The sequence below is a fragment of the Oncorhynchus mykiss genome, chromosome 22 (genome assembly GCF_057628025.1).
Source record: "Oncorhynchus mykiss isolate SJ-2025 chromosome 22, ASM5762802v1, whole genome shotgun sequence".
Lineage (NCBI taxonomy): Eukaryota > Metazoa > Chordata > Actinopteri > Salmoniformes > Salmonidae > Oncorhynchus > Oncorhynchus mykiss.
The window spans coordinates 20,137,159-20,153,161 of record NC_143043.1 but is presented as its reverse complement, the minus strand read 5'-3'; the positions used below and the strand labels follow the sequence as shown (position 1 = coordinate 20,153,161).

General features: G+C 43.5%; 2 protein-coding genes across 15 annotated transcripts in view; one reads left to right on the top strand and one right to left on the bottom strand.

Annotated features, from left to right (window-relative positions):
• fmnl2a (formin-like 2a) overlaps nucleotides 1–6,322 on the top strand; it is a 91,049-nt gene extending 84,727 nt beyond the window's left edge. For 2 of the 8 annotated variants that reach the window (XR_016490558.1, XR_016490557.1), the window contains 4 exons: nucleotides 82–220; nucleotides 917–1,034; nucleotides 3,062–3,108; nucleotides 3,592–6,322. Coding sequence is in view for 6 of the 8 variants with exons in the window: in XM_036958905.2 (XP_036814800.2) it covers nucleotides 82–220; nucleotides 3,592–3,701 (249 nt within the window). In the remaining 2 variants the exon portion in view is untranslated. The remainder of the gene's footprint in view (nucleotides 1–81; nucleotides 221–916; nucleotides 1,035–3,061; nucleotides 3,109–3,591) is intronic. The other 6 variants (XM_036958907.2, XM_090215687.1, XM_036958906.2 and 3 more) reach the window with 3 other exon arrangements.
• Nucleotides 6,323–6,712: 390 nt separating this feature from the next.
• Nucleotides 6,713–16,003, bottom strand: part of LOC110501528 (pre-mRNA-processing factor 40 homolog A) — a 34,602-nt gene continuing 25,311 nt past the window's right edge. For 3 of the 7 annotated variants that reach the window (XM_090215690.1, XM_021579171.3, XM_090215692.1), the window contains 10 exons: nucleotides 15,679–15,793; nucleotides 15,374–15,486; nucleotides 15,018–15,134; nucleotides 14,699–14,836; nucleotides 14,257–14,352; nucleotides 10,713–10,811; nucleotides 10,358–10,454; nucleotides 10,182–10,243; nucleotides 9,913–10,074; nucleotides 6,713–7,491 (listed from right to left, as the gene is read on the bottom strand). In XM_090215690.1, coding sequence (XP_090071816.1) covers nucleotides 7,402–7,491; nucleotides 9,913–10,074; nucleotides 10,182–10,243; nucleotides 10,358–10,454; nucleotides 10,713–10,811; nucleotides 14,257–14,352; nucleotides 14,699–14,836; nucleotides 15,018–15,134; nucleotides 15,374–15,486; nucleotides 15,679–15,793 — 1,089 coding nt within the window. In that variant the 3' untranslated portion in view covers nucleotides 6,713–7,401. The remainder of the gene's footprint in view (nucleotides 7,492–9,912; nucleotides 10,075–10,181; nucleotides 10,244–10,357; nucleotides 10,455–10,712; nucleotides 10,812–14,256; nucleotides 14,353–14,698; nucleotides 14,837–15,017; nucleotides 15,135–15,373; nucleotides 15,487–15,678; nucleotides 15,794–16,003) is intronic. The other 4 variants (XM_090215691.1, XM_090215688.1, XM_021579172.3 and 1 more) reach the window with 3 other exon arrangements.

The window sequence follows — 16,003 nt, the reverse complement described above, 5'->3', positions numbered from 1 at the left end:
ATGCTGTTTGAATAGTCGAAAAAGGCGCCTGTGATTTGACTGTGCGTCCGTGTGTGTGTGTGTGTGTGGTCTCCCCACCAGTCTCCGTCCCATAAGAACACCCGGGGCAGGAGTCAGCAGCAGGAGGTGATAGCTGAGCTGAGGAAGAAGCAGGTGAAGGATACGGGCAGCCGCCACGTCTACGAGGGAAAGGACGGAGCCATCGAGGACATCATCACCGGTAAACAGGACCGGGGGCCAATCACCATCAGTTCTACAATCACCCAACATTACTTATACACACACATGCGTGTACACATACTGTATACGCGCACACACACACACACACACACACACACACACACACACACACACACACACACACACATACTGGGTGTTCTGCATGCAAGTCCTCTCCTGTGCTCTAATCCAGTCTCATTCAATCATTAACATGGGTTTCTAAACCCCTAACAAGTACGTTGCCTCTGAACTATTGAAATGTTTGAACTGTCAAAGATTCGATCCTAAGGCTTTATTTAACCTTAATCATATGTTAAAAACATGCATTGACAGTCCAGCTAACCTAACCTAGACACTTGGAGCTGGCTCAAATGTGTATACGATCATTATCTGCTCTCTGCTTTTTCAGAAATCCCCGGTTGGAAGATTCCCGAATGTCCTACTTATTCTGTACTGATTCCAGGGAATCCTCCAACCGGGGATTTCTGGAAGACCTGGGAGTTTTGTGAAAGTTCACGGAATTTTGCAGCCCTTGTAGGCCTGTAGTAGACTGTAACCCTCTATAGAATGTGTTAATGTTTCTGTGCTTCAGTCTTCTAATGCTGTACGCTGTAGGGTGTTAACTTGTTCTAAAACCCTGTAGATGTGTGCTTCTCCTTACTGTCTTGTCTTGGCTGTTGTCGTTGTTTCAATGCAGTGCTGAAGACAGTGCCCTTTACCGCCCGCACAGCCAAACGGGGCTCTCGGTTCTTCTGCGAGCCGGTTCACAATGAGGAGAGCCATTACTAAAGCTTAGAACTCTCTCTCTCTGAAAGGTTGCTGTAAATACAGTTTCTCTTCTTTCTTTCCCATCTCTCTCTTTCGCCGTACTCTCACTGTGTGTTGTGTGTTCCCTCTTCACTCGCTCACTCTGTGGTGTCTGTCCGCCCCTCCTATGAGGGGAGCATGAGGAGGGAGGGGTCGCTGACGTCAACTCCGTTTCCCTGCATGAAGCGTGTCATCCCTGTTATATACTTTCTTATCCGTTTGTATCATCACCCATAGCAGACCATAATGTCACAGACATTTTCCTGTCGGTCAGTTGATATTTGAGAAGAGTGAGATGGGTAAGAAACCATCTCGCTCTATGTGTATTGGTAATACATCCACTGAGTGTACAATAATGATGAACACCTGCTCTTTCCATGATATAGACTGATCAGATGAATCCAGGTGGAAGCTATTATCCCTTATTGATGTTAAATCCACTTCAAATCAGTGTAGAGGAAGGGGAGGAGACAGGTTAAATATGGATTTTTCAGCCTTGAGACATGGATTGTGTATGTGTGCCATTCAGAGGGTGAATGGGCCAGACAAAAGATTTAAGTGACTTTGAACTGGGTATGGTAGTAGGTGCCAGGAGCACTGGTTTGTGTCAAGAACTGCAACGCTGCTGAGTTTTTCACGCTGAACAGTTTCCTGTGTGTCAAGAATAGTTCATCGCCCAAAAGACACCCAGCTAACTTGACGCAACTTTGGGAAGCATTGGAGTCAACATGGGGCCAGCATGCCCGTGGAACGCTTTTGACACCTTGTAGAGTCCATGCCCCGACGGAACTGGGAGGTGCATCTCAATAGTAGGAAGGTGTTATTCATGTTTTGTACACTCAGTGTATATCAATCAGACAGCATGGTAAGTGCCCTCTGCTGTTAAAATAGCTGAAGTGCTTCCTAGGCCGTAGCCCAACAGATTGTCACTGACTACCATCCAAGACATTTATATTGCATGACATATGTTATGTTGACTAGTATTAATGCCAGTAGTTATGTGGTATAGTGTATTGTAGTTCTGCTTCAGTAGATGAAGTTAGTATAGTTAGAATTGTCAACATAGCACAGTAGTTTACCCTATAATTCTATAATATATTGTAAGTTAGGATGTGTTGATCTTGACTCATTTTAAAATGGCTGTGGCATTATACCTTGCTTGTGTGTCCGTCTGCCTTATCATGAAAACTGAGTGTCGTGTTCATCATGTATTACTCCTGCTGTTCGGGTCTCTGCATGCCACTGGCTTTCTCCTGCTTCATACCTAAAATGTCCCCTGTTCCCAGATCCCCTATCTCTGATCCAGGGTGTTACATCTGTCTTTCTGATGCTGAGCCTTGAAGCTATACGTAGCGCTCTGGACCAGAGCTACAGTTCCCCCCACCTTACCTTGTGCTTGGCTCAAATGCCTGGTGATGGAGCACAATCTGATCACATGACTTTCTGTGGTCTGCCAGGGCACCTTTCTAACATATTGCATGAAGTTTTATTTTCTGACACGTGTTCTCGGTCTTGGATGTCACGTGTGCTTTGTGTGCCACTAACCTACAGCCAGATACATGAATTAGCGATTTGAAGGGAAACGCCTCAGTATTTCTAAACATTTCCGAACAGTTTAATTTGCATCCTATCCCCATGTACCTGGCTGAATGCATGCTGTTCTTTGGTCCGTGTTCTATTCAATATTAAGTTTTTTGTTGGAGAAAAAAAAATGTTGGTTCATGATAACTATTCCAAAGTTTTAGTGCAGAGTTCGATGCTTAGCTCTATTTTTGTCATGCTGGTAGTCATTCTGCAAAGCAGCCTGAGTTTTGAGACACAGAAAAACAAATGCTTTGGTTTGTTCTCCCTTTGTCTTAGCTTTGGCCCGCCTTAACACCTCTAGTCATGTCTTATTCTGTCCCCTGCCTCCCTATTGGCTGCTTTGCTCGCTCCGCGCTCCCACCGCTGCAAGGACACTGTGAAAACACTGGAGTGACTACTCTGGTCACCCTGCTTATTTAACCTCCATTTTGTCTTCTCTTCATCCATCCAGCCCTAAAGAAGAATAATATTACTAAATTTCCCAATGTCCACTCAAGGGTAAGGAATTCCTCCAATAGCACCCCTGTGGTGGTGGATGTGTCCCAGACCTGGCAAGCATCTCTTTTTTTTGAACCTCCATTCCCTTTAAGTTACCTACCGCTGAGGGCTTTCCCTCAGCGGTAGGTATGTCTGAAATCAAAGAATGCAAAATTCTATTTAAAATGCCCTTCATGGGAAGACATTTCCAGCCTTTTTGAAATTTGTAAAACATGTTACTTCTCCATTGACAAGGCTTGTATAAAGGGCCATCCATAGCTTGTTTTTTTTATTGATTGTGACAGAAGGAATAGTAGATTGTAAATCAATCAGGTCTTTTCTGTAGGCCTGTTTTTGTTTTACGTCCAGAGAAGTGAACGGAGGGGTGAATGTTTCTGTAGAACTCAAGCTGCTTTGCCTGACTGGCTGCCAACGCAACCAGCCTCTGGGCACATCTGAAGGCCCTGGCTAGATGACTGACACATCTTCCTCCCTCCATTCCAGATCTTCGCAATCAGCCTTACAGGCGAGCCGACGCGGTGAGGAGGAGCGTCAGGAGACGCTTTGACGACCAGAACTTGCGGCCGGTCAACAACTCTGAAGTCGTCATTTGACGAGGGAGAAGTGCATGTGTTAGGGGCGGAGGGGGAGTGATGTGGAAAGTGTAGCAGTCTCTCACTCTTAAGGACTGAAGGAGAGATGATGGGTCTGACAGGTCAGTTATAGGGAACCTTAGACAAGCAAAGTGCCTAAAACGTACTTGTGTTCAGTTGTTGTTTTGCCTCCTGTTTGTCTGTCTTGTGATTTTTATTTTTTTATTACTTCAAGCAATACAACTTGATCTGGCTTTAATTGTGTTTTCCTTTGATATGTAAAACTGGACACAGACGTCTGTAGCAGGGATTCCTGAAAGAAGTGTAGAATGTAACGGGTCACGGTTCCCTTAGCTGTCGAAAGGTATTCCGCCACAGGGGATGAATATGGTATTTCATAGCTAGTATCTTACTACATTCCTGGTGCTACTGCCATCACTCTTAGAAATTACACAATGTGCTCAAGTGGCACTTTAAAGAACGCATGAGCTTTTCCATTGTTACTAAAGGGCTAATGTACTTTTTAAAGGGGACATACACTATATATACAAAAGTATGTGGATTTGTCTGTTTCAGCCACACCCGTTACTGACAGGTATATAAAATCAAGCACACCGCCATGCAATCTCCATAGACAAACATTGACAGTGGAATGGCCTTACTGTAGAGCTCAGTGACTTAACGTGGCACCGTCATAGGATGCCCCCTTTCCATCGAGTCAGTTCGTCAAATGTATGCCCTGGTCGACTGTAGGTGCTGTTACTGTGAATTGGAAACGTCTAGGAGCAACAACAGCTTAGCCGTGGTAGACTACGCAAGCTCGAAGAACGGAACTGCCGAGTCCTGAAGGCAAGTCAATGTAAATAAGAATTTGTTCTTAACCGACTTGCCTGGTTAAATTAAAATTGTCTGTCCTCGGTTGCAACACTCACTACAGAGTTCCAAACTGCCTCTGGAAGCAACGTCAGCACAGTAACTGTTTGTCGGGAGCTTCATGAAATGGGTTTCCATGGCCGAGCAGCTGCACACAACCCTAAGATCACCATGCGCAATGCCAAGTGTCGGCTGGACTGGTATAAAGCTTGCCGTCATTGGACTCTGGAGCAGTTGAAACGCGTTCTCTGGAGTGATGACTCCATGACCTCACTAATACTCTTGTGGCTGAATGGAAGCAAGTCCCCCCAGCAATGTTCCAACATCTCGTGGAAAGCCTTCCCAGAAGAGTGGAGGCTGTTTTAGCAGCAAAAGGGGGACTAACTCCATATTAATGCACATGACTTTGGAATGAGATGTTTGACGAGCAGGTGTCCACATACTTTTGGTTGTGTAGTGTACATGTCTTACTTTAGTATATTATAAAGCAGTGATCCAAAACAAATATGTTCAAAGAAAGTACTTGAGGATGAGGTAGACATATGTACACCAATGTATGACCAGAGAAATCATATCAAAGACAATATAGCTCAGAGGTGTGGCTTCTCAAGATGAGACCAGGCTAATGTGAATTGTATATAGCTAGGCCTCCATATTATGGTTATGACGGTATTAACATCTCATTTATCAGTGTTAACATGGTTAGTGGACCAAGCCGTGAATAGATAGAACTATATATTCTCCTCATGTAGACCTCAAGTGCCATTCACATGCAATGCTGTTGGTGGAGGCCCTGGAGCCACAATAGCTCTGGTCCAGGTCGTTGTTTGGTCGTACGATTGTGCGATCACAGCCAAACTAGACCAGAGCGAGAGACACAATTGACTCAGAGCGAATAGGAAAGGTGCTGAAACAAACACTTCTCAGCAGATATACTTCCAGTGAAGTGTAGTGGCTGCAAGTAAGGCACTTTAGGCTACTTGAGGAGCTTGTCATGAAAACTGGATTCCAAGATTTTTTTACTCTGAAAACTGCTATCGGCTAATGAATCTCTAGGAAACTGTCTACTCACTATAACTTTAATGTATAGTATTTAACCACTGAAAACTGTTTCCATTCAGTATCGCTCATGTGACCCACTTGGACAATGAGCGGCAGTTGTTTTTGATAATGTTAAAACATGTCAGAACAGACAAAACGCTTTTGAAATGTACAGATATTTTGATAAATGTATGCATTGTTTTATACTTCTTAATCTACTCATTACCATAAGGTTAATATTGTACATATTGTTTAAAACACCATGTCATATACAATTTCTTATTTTAACGTATTTTTAATTTAAGACGAAAACAGATCTGGCTTCTCTTGAACATAAAATAATCTAGTGTGTGAAACAGGATTCCCTGGTGTCACACTTGCCCGACAGTAGAGTTATTAGATCAGTGTGTGTCGCTATTGGCACCCTTTTGGCCAGAGCACAATAGGAACTGGACAAAAGTAGCGCTCTATAGGTAACCCATTGACATTCAGAGAAGCTTCCTGTGGTCTTGGGACTGTAAATGTCCACATTATAGCATGCGCAACAAACCACTCATCTCTAGATTTCCTGTGAACTTAACCACTCATCAGCTTCATAAGACTGGATAATATTGGCATGTTATTAACGTCGTTTTTTTAAGGCAATATGTGCTTATTACAAAATACTTGTTAGATTGAGTTCTCAATGGATATGATCAAATAAACTGTCTACACTGTGTGCATCTTTATTTCAACGTTAATCTTCATCATTCGTTTAAGCAGACAGCTTGTCTACTGATACAGAACCCTGGAGAAGTCCGTCTTGTCCTATGTAAATACAGTAGCAATCGTAACCCACTCATCCCTGTTGTGCCGACTGGCACACAGGGCAGCAACCAAGGCTCTCCATTTGTCAGTCTCTGGCCAGTTCTGCTTAAGTTGTTGGAACTCAGTCTTGATATGTTCTTGGGCCTCCCTCCTACAATAGCACTCATTACTTATGTCACTGATACTAATAAGCCTATTGAATTAGTTCTGAGAAGAGGTCCTCATAACAGGATGATCTAAGGAAATAACTAACGCTATTTGTGTGGGGGGGGACTTGTGTTCGTGACTCAGTAATCGTACATGAAGGCAAATCCATGTCAACTATTTTATTACATTTATAGATTAGGTCACGAGGACTTTCAATTCCTCCAACCAAGATTCATTTTAAAATGTCTCGTTTCACCTGTACAGAACATGGATTCTTCAAACAGACTTTGGGACAAACGGTGAATAACTACTTCTCTATATAGTGCACTACTTTTGACCATGGTTCCTGGTCAAAAGTAGTGCATTATAATGGGAATAGGGTGGCATTTGGGACTCAGACTAAGAAAATGAGCTGCAGGGCAAAGTCACCGTGAAGAGCAATGTTAAGATGTGCTTTTAATCCATTTAGATGTCAAACTAGTAGCAAAGAAAAACTTCTACCAATGACTACAAATTACAAAGAGAAAGGATATTATCAAACATTTCAACACAGTAGACCGTACTCTGATAAAGTAGTCAACTCTGCCTGTGACCACTTCCCATTATGTAAGGAAACAAAGAAAATATGTACCCAGCTTTCTTGTGCGGCGGATTCATTCCCATTATAGTTTACATACAGTCAAAGTAGGGTTGCGAAATTCTGGTAAAGTCCCCCAAATGGGAATTCCTGAAAACCTGGGATTTTGGGGAAATTTACCAGAATTTTGCAGCACCTGTCCAAGCATGTGTGGCCTTACGCTGAAAAGGAAGCACTAGGGGGAATGCATGTTGGATGAAGTGAAGAAAGAGAGCATTAAGGAGCATCCAGCTGTTCTAGTAGAGTCCTCCTCCTCTTCTCCAGCTCTCCTTCACTCAGCTCGCTGCCTGATGTGTCCCAGCCACCCTACAGAAAGACATCAAAACCCACATTTTCCAACAATACTTATGAGGCGATGGAATGTCCCATTTATCTGTTTAGAAATTAAAGCACTAAGCATCTAGTCCCCCTTAAGGTGTCATAAGTATTTGGAGAAATTCACTTGAAGTGTAGTAGACCTTCACACCCGTATACGGGTTGAAAATACCAGATATGGGCACTAATTGGAACATAGTGGCTGCACACATTGGCTGTGTACAGGTATAGCAATCTGTAAATAGCACACCCAACTACCTCATCCCCATATTGTTATTTATCCTCTTGCTCTTTTGCACCCCAGTATCTCTACTTGCACATCATCATCATCTGCACATCTATCACTCCAGTGTTAATGCTAAATTGTAATTATTTCACCTCTATGGCCTATTTATTGCCTTACCTCCCTACTCCTGTACATAGATTTTTATATTGTGTTATTGACTGTACGTTTGTTTGTAACTCTGTTGTTTTTGTCGCACTGCTTTGCTTTATCTTGGCCAGGACGCAGTTGTAAATGAGAACTTGCTCTCAACTGGCCTACCTGGTTACATAAAAAATAAATGTCAGAGCTCTGGCTCTGCGCTTCACAGCTCTGTATGGGTTTTCACTGACAGCCATTCTGAACTTCAGCACCACGCGTGACAGAAAGTGGCCTCCGTCCCTCCCAGCAATTGGCTAACTTCAGCAAATGTTTTTATGTCTGAGTGAGAGAAATGCTGTAAATTACGAGGACTATGTATTTTGACAGTTGAGGATTATAATAGTCCAAATCTGCACTTCGCATTTCCACATCATAAAAATCATGTCATATACAGTTTATGATCACTATGTTTGATGTAGAGCTACATGATGACATGGCGTCATACCCTTGGTTCTGAATACAATGAGCCTGTTTATTGTTAAGAAAATGTACCGTGGCACAAAAGCGTATGTGAGTGGAGCGAAGCGAGGAGCAGAGCGTGCCCAATTTGAATGGAACACCGAGCGGGATTCCCAAAAGGCAGGAGCGTCAGCCTTCGCCTGCTCCAATTTCGACTGGCCAAACTTGTTTTCGAAAAATGAATTAAAAGTATTCTAAGTCATAGCCTATATGCACAATTTATACACAAATTATTTAATACAACAAAATGTTGTTTAAATGCTGTGCGCTGTTAGGTTCTTACCAGCCTATTGTGTCGCACTTGAAAATGCTTCAATGGATTTCTTTGTAGGCTATAACCTTAAAATAATATAGCCTAAATTATTAATGATCGTTCCAAGAGTTTTTATCTCCTGTTTAATATGACATGTAGCCTATCATTTCAATAGGCTACATGTGCTTCTTACATTCCCCTTTTCATGCTTATGGAAAGAGAGGGGGGACAATATACATGCCTCCAACTTTCTCACTCATTATTCACGACTATCCATAATCATGTAGAAGTGTTCAGAAACATTTATTTACAATAAAAGTGACCACCACATTTACCATTAATTTCTATTGGGCACAACATAATCCAAAACAAACTGCAAATGAGTTCATAGTCACAAGCTTGATGTAGTCATTGGGTGCTAGGAATATGGGACCAAATAATAACATTTTTGACTACTTTAACCCTCTAGAGTCTGAGCCCTGTATAACCCATGGGAGAGGTAGGCGGTTCTAAACTAACATGGAATTGTTTTAAGATGGTCATACAAAGGATCATTTAGCTATTATATACTTCCATCATTTTTTTTTTAAACCGGTACCTTCAGACGAGTCTTGTTGGCGTCCTAGGGGTAAAGGGTAAGGGTAAATGCCAATGCCAGTGTGTAAACCATTTGGACACCACACAGATGTTTTCGTGAGACAATAGATTTTGGGGATGTCTCTTGGTCTGACAAACACCGTTCTAGCTCTGCTACCTTTCACCACTGATGTGGAAGGGCGATATCGGCAATTGTGATGATTGAGACAAAAAAAAACAACCTCTAGCTTAAAACACATATTTTTGTATTATGTTAATTTGATTTCCGGAGGGGCGTGACCATTGTACGCCAAGGGTTCATACAATAGTAAATATAGTTGACACCTTCAAATGGTGGTGGGGGTGACTAGATACATAAAGTGCTTTACATTTCTAAATGGAAAATACCCTCAAATAAAAAGTGACATTCTGTACTATCGCCTCATAAAACATTGCATCTTAAATCCAAAATTAAAAGTTCTGGCTTCACTGTCCAAATACATATGTCGGGGAGTCTACATAGTGACTCGTGTGACATTTGGGATGCACTAGGAGGATAGTACAAAATATGACCTCTGCACCCAGGATGAGCCAAAACGCTTCAATAGCAGTACAAGTGGTGTTTACTGGAATGGTGTATTGTTTTTTTTAAGCTTTAAAAGCCCAGGCTGGGTTCAGTGACCGGAATGGGACGACTCACCTCCTCCTTGGTAGATTTCCTTTTAGGAGACTTCTGCTTGGAGTCAGAGCGACTCTTCCCCCGGGACTTGTCGCTCTCTTTCTCCTTCTCCTGGTCCTTCTCACGCTTGCAGTCCCTCTCTCTTCCTTTATCTTTTCGTTCGCCTTCAGATTCAGGAGACTGCTGAAAGGTCACAATAACCAGCACATGGTCAGCCATTGCGCTCCACATTCTTTCCCCAAGTGGCCCAATCAGTCCTCCAAAAATCCAGTCCAGTCCTGAGAACCTACCGACTTGTGACGCCTCTTCTTTCCCTTCTTCTTGTGCTTCTTGGACTTCTTATAACTTCTCTCTGTTGACCAAACGGACAGGGATGTCAGAAAATGGCCGCCACACATTTTTTCCATGTAAATGTGATGAGAAAATACCTAAACGTAAAAGTATTGTCAACGTGAAAACCACTGACCAGATTCACCGCTGGAGGAGCGCTCGGACGGGGACTTGGACTGTGAGCGCTTCTTCTTCTTGTTGTGATAATCGTCTTCACCATCAGACTCCGAGCCCTGCAGAGAGAAGGGTGTGAGTAGGAGGGAGGTTTGTCTGGTCAGGTGCCATGCTGATACAGATACTGGCCTCGGAAACTGAATATGTAATTATATGAATTTGTATATTGTACCTGTATCCCCCCCCTCAAGAAATGACTAAATAAACAAACATTTGGTCACAAAACATCTCCACAAGTGTATAGGGTGGGTCTATGTGTTGATTTGGAATTGGGCCATAGAGGGGGCTTGGCCTGTGCGGTGACGGGGCATACTGACCGATCGCGATCGAGACCGGGAACGGGAGCGCTTCCTGTGGTGCTTCTTGGACTTCTTAGAATGTTTCTTGGTCTTGGAGTGATGATGCTGGCACTCGTGCTGTGAGGAGAAGAAACAGCAGTCAGGTTGGTGTTTAGTATGTCCTGATGAGCACACACACATTCTTGGATACTTTTCCCCCCAGGTTAAAAAACTTTTTGGGATAGGGGGCTGCATTTTCACTTTTGGATGAATAGCGTGCCCAGAGTAAACTGCCTCCTACTCAGTCCCAGATGCTAATAAATGCATAGAAAACACAGAAGTTTCTAAAACAGTTTGAAAGATGTCTGTGAGTATAACAGAACTCATATGGCAGGCGAAAACCTGAGAAAAATCTAACCAGGAAGTGGGAAATCTGAGGTTTGTAGTTTTTCAAAGCTTGACCTACCGTATACAGCAGGGGTGTCAAACTCAAATACCCAGTGGGCCAAAATGTAAAACCTGAACAAAGTCACGGGCCAACGTTGAACAAATTAACCTTTTAATATGGACCCAAACAAGTTTTGCTTTAACATTGAATATGGAACAAGCATCGCTTATTACCATACAATATATATAATTTAATAGTGGAGACATGCAAAATCGAATTTCAAATGAAAAAACACATCAATGGCATTCATTTATTAAATAAATAAAATTTAAATAAAAATTGTATGCCTCTTTCCTATTTGCAGCCTTCTGATTTAAATACCAAAATAAACTTTTTCCACTGGCTAATAATTTTACAAATAAAATGATAATAAATCAATCAACCATTCAAGCCCATGCCTTGTAGCAAGAAAAAGTGCATAAAGACACTGGTCTAATCTGATGTGCCCAAGCCAGATACCTGGCATCTCTTCTTGGATGCTAGTTCATCAATGTCTGGGCTCAAGCTCTGAGCTGAAGAAATCCTCAGTATCGAGCGAAGATGTTCATCAGTCAGACGTCTCCTGTGAGTTGTTTTGGTCATCTTCATCGAGGAGAAAAGTTGCTCCCATAGATAAGTGCTGCCGAACATGGAGAGCATCTGAGCAGCTTGGGTGCGGAGCTGAGGCATTGTGTCAGGGATGAACCGTGGAAACTGTGCGGCGCCCACAGCATCATACTTTGACTTCAGCGTGTCGTTGCACTGGAGTTCAATCAGCTCCATTTGGATGTTGGTTGGTGCATTTTCCACATCAACTGCGAAGGGATTACTAAGCAGTTCAAACTTGCATTTCTGGGCATCGAAGTCGGCAAATCGCCGGCTAAACTCAGTGGCGAGAACACTGAGTTTTTCAGCAAACTGTGCACATGGGAACACGGCAGTAGAGATCTGCGCTTTTATGGATTGGCAGCAGGGAAAATGGCAAGGGTTTCCTTGCAGCATCTGATTCTCCCACAGGCACAGTTTAGTTTTGAAGGCCCTCACTGCAGCGTACATGTCTGTGATAATGCGCCCCCGCCCCTGAAGCTGCAGGTTCAGCGCATCGAGATGGCTCGAGATGTCACAGAGAAAGGCCAGCTCACACAGGAACTTTTGCTCCCGGAGCTCTGCTGTATCCTTCCCTTTGGTTTCCAGGAATTGACATATTTCCTCACGCAGCTCGAAACATCTGTTCAGTACTTTTCCTCTGCTTAGCCATCTCACCTCTGTGTGATACTGCGTATTCGTCTGCGTATTCCGAACCACACTCCTCCAGAAAAGATTTAAACTGCCGGTGATTTAGACCTTTGGCTCTTATAAAGTTAACTACCTGTGTTACTGTGGTCATAACATGTTCCATCTTTAGGGCTTTGGAACACAGTGCTTCCTGATGTATGATGCAGTGGTAAACAGTTAGCTCACCTGCACAGTTCTCTTCCCGCATCTTCTCCCGAACCATGCCCACCAGTCCACTCTTTTTACAGCACAATGGCTGGCGCACCATCTGTCGTTAATCCAACGAGTTTATCCCACGGCAGCTTTATTTCAGTTACACATTTGGAAACCTCCTCAAATATTTCCTTTCCTGTGGTTGTGCCATGCAGCTCTCATCCACAGCGAGGGAGAACGCAACAAAATCTTTTCACTTTTCCATCAGCTGGTCATACAGATTGGTGGAAAGATCACATGTGCGATCAGCTACTGTGTTCCTGCTCAGGCTCACGTTTGAAAATGCTTGTTTTTTCTCTGGGCATACGAGGTCACAAACCGTCATCATGCACTTTTTCATGAACTCTCCCTCATTAAAGGGCCGGGCTGATTTTGCGATCTCTGCTGCCACTATATAACTAGCCTTTACAGCAGCCTCGCTTTGTGATGTGGCTTTTTAAAACATATTCTGTTGTGAAACCAAACTTCTTTTCATCTCCTCTACTTTCTGGCTCCTTTGAGTCATGTCCAGGTCCTTGTATTTGTCATGGTGTTTCGTTTCATAGTGTCGTCTAATGTTGTACTCCTTACTTACAGCCACGTTGACTCCACAAACAAGACAAACAGGTTTGTCTTTTACATATGTAAACAGATATTCTGCCTCCCACTTGTCCAGAAAGCTCCTGTTTTCTGCCTTTCTTTTCGCCATTTTTGCGAAGGGTTAGCTCGCTGACAGTTGTAGCGTCTATGTTGCTATGACTACTGTCACAGAGGAGAGAGCGTTTCTGGGTCCTGTCCTGATTGGCGCGCGAAAACAGCAGAGCATTATGGGATTCGTAGTATTAGTGGTGAATGCGCTGTATAATACCGGCGGGCCAGCTTTAGTAGTAATTTGGTATTGTCTCGCGGGCCAAATATAATTACCCCGCGGGCCAAATTTGGCCCACGGGCCAGAGTTTGACACCCATGGTATACAGTGTCAATGGAGTCAAGTTGCACTTCCTACGGCTTCCACTAGATGTCAACCGTCTTTAGAAACTTGAATGAGGATTCTACTATAAAGGAGGGGCTCATGAGACCTCTGAATCAGTGGTCTGGCAGAGAGCCTTGGTCTCATGACACGCGGTCACGAGAGAGTTGGCTCTCATTCCAGTGCTTTTCTTCAGACATAGGAATTCTCCGGTTGGAACATTGATGTTTTATGTTAAAAACATCCTAAAGATTGATTCAATACATCGTTTGACTTGTTTCTACGACCTGTAACGGAACTTTTCGAGTTTTTGTCTAGAAGAAGTGCTCACACCTCATGAAGATGGATTACTGGGCTGAACACGCTAACAACAAGTGGGTATTTGGACATAAATGATGGACTTTATGGAACAAATCAGTCATTTATTATCGAACTGGGATTCCTGGGAGTGCCTTCTGATGAAGATCATCAAAGGTAAGTGAATATTTGTGTTATTTCAACTTCTGTTGACTCCAAAATGGCGGAGATTTCTCTGGCTGGATTGGGCTCTGAGCGCCGTTCTCAGATTATGCTTTTTCCATAAAGTTTAAAAAAAAATCTGACACAGCGGTTGCATTAAGGAGAAGTCCATCTTTAATTCTGTGAATAACAATTGTATCTTTTTATTTATCCTTCATTTGCTGTATTGGACTTGTTAATAACAGTTAAATGAATCTTACCTCCAAGACATGCATGAAGTCTTTGAATATCCTTTTCCTCTCAGACTCCAGAGTCACGTCTTCGAACGCAGATTCTTTGAGGAACCTTTCTCGGACCTACGACATCCAAAGAGACCATAGGAAGTCAGAAAATAAAATGGTTCGCTTTCGACTAGTTGCATGATTATCAAAGCAGGTGCCAGACAGTAGCCCCTAACACCAATACGTGTGTGTGTGTTTAAGGCAGCGGTGTCAAACTCATTCCATGGGGGGCCTAGTGTCTGCAGGTTTTTGGTTTTTCCTTTCAATTAAGACCTAGACAACCAGGCGAGAGGAGTTCTATACTAACTAGTGACCTTAATTCAATCAATCAAGTGCAAGGGAGGAGCAAAAACCCGCGGCCACTCGGCCCTCCATGGAATGAGTTTGACCCCTGTGGTTTAAGGGTAATATAATTTCATACCCCCTCCCAAGTGGCCTCTGGTTCCAGGGCCGGGGTGGCCTGCTTCAACATGCTCTTAAAGGTGGCCTCTTTCCTCTTCATCTTCCTGGCCTCCTCCTTCTCCCGCTCCCTCTCCCGAGCCTCTGCCTTCTCCAGCAACTACAGAGGCGAGAGGGAGGGCATGAGGGTTATTAGAGGCACAGCGGGGTCAGTGAAATGATCAGCATCCCAAATGGCGAATTACTTTTTGACCAGGGCTCATATGGGTCTGGTACAAAGTATTGCACTATCTAGGGTGTTATTTGGGACACACGCCGGGTATAAATTGCAGCACTCTTACACTGTTGAAGGCCAGCTTGATGTTGCCTGCGTCCAGCGTCATGGCTCTCTTGTCTGAGCTGATCACAGAGCCAAAGTCTTCAAAGCTAGTGTTGACCTCCACCAGGAAGTTTTTGTCCTACGGGAGGAAACAAAGTGACAAAGTAAGTTCATGAAATGCACATGAATCAAAAGTGGTTACCAGACAAGACACACTGTAAAGTAGATTTAAATGCATCCCAAATGGCACCCTACTCTAGGTACTCAAAAGTAGTACACTAAACAGGGAAAAATGAAAAATATAGTTCAAACGTAGGGCAGGGAATAGGGTGCCATTTGAGTCTCGACCCCTAGGTGGCAGTAAATAACATCTCCCACCTTCAGGATATCCTTAATGATCCTCTTCTCGTCGTGGTAGCGAGCCTTCAGGTCTTCCACATAGAACTTGAACAGATCGAGGGGAGTGGAGCCTGCAGAATAGACACCATAAACTAACATGCACATGTTATTCAAGACAAGCTCCGACAACACATGGTTATGACAACACCAGAGAGTTAAAAGAACCAGAAGGACGATTTGACATTAACACAGTGGCTTAAAACGTGTGAGTGAGTGTCGTCAGTCTGTGGGTGCGAGTGCGTGACGGAGTGCGTCTGTGCGCATGCAGAGAGCGAGGCCGTTACCTGGCTGTCCCAGCATGTTGGCGAAGCGGATGTCTGAGCTGACGGTGGGGTACATCTCCATCCAGGCAGACATGGAGTGGAGTTGACCGTGGTCATGGAGCTCGTCCAGGAATTTCTGGGGGGGAAACAACACAGCTGAGCTCAGCAAATCAACTGAAATGACCAATGTCACATGTCCCCAAGAGGGATTTACACACAAAACATTCTCTCCTATATTCCTGTACTTTTCCAATACATTGTTACAGTCAAACCCCTGACTGTCCAGTCTGGGTTAGTATTATTATGCGTTACATTTTTGGGGGGTGGGAGTAATTTGTCATATTAC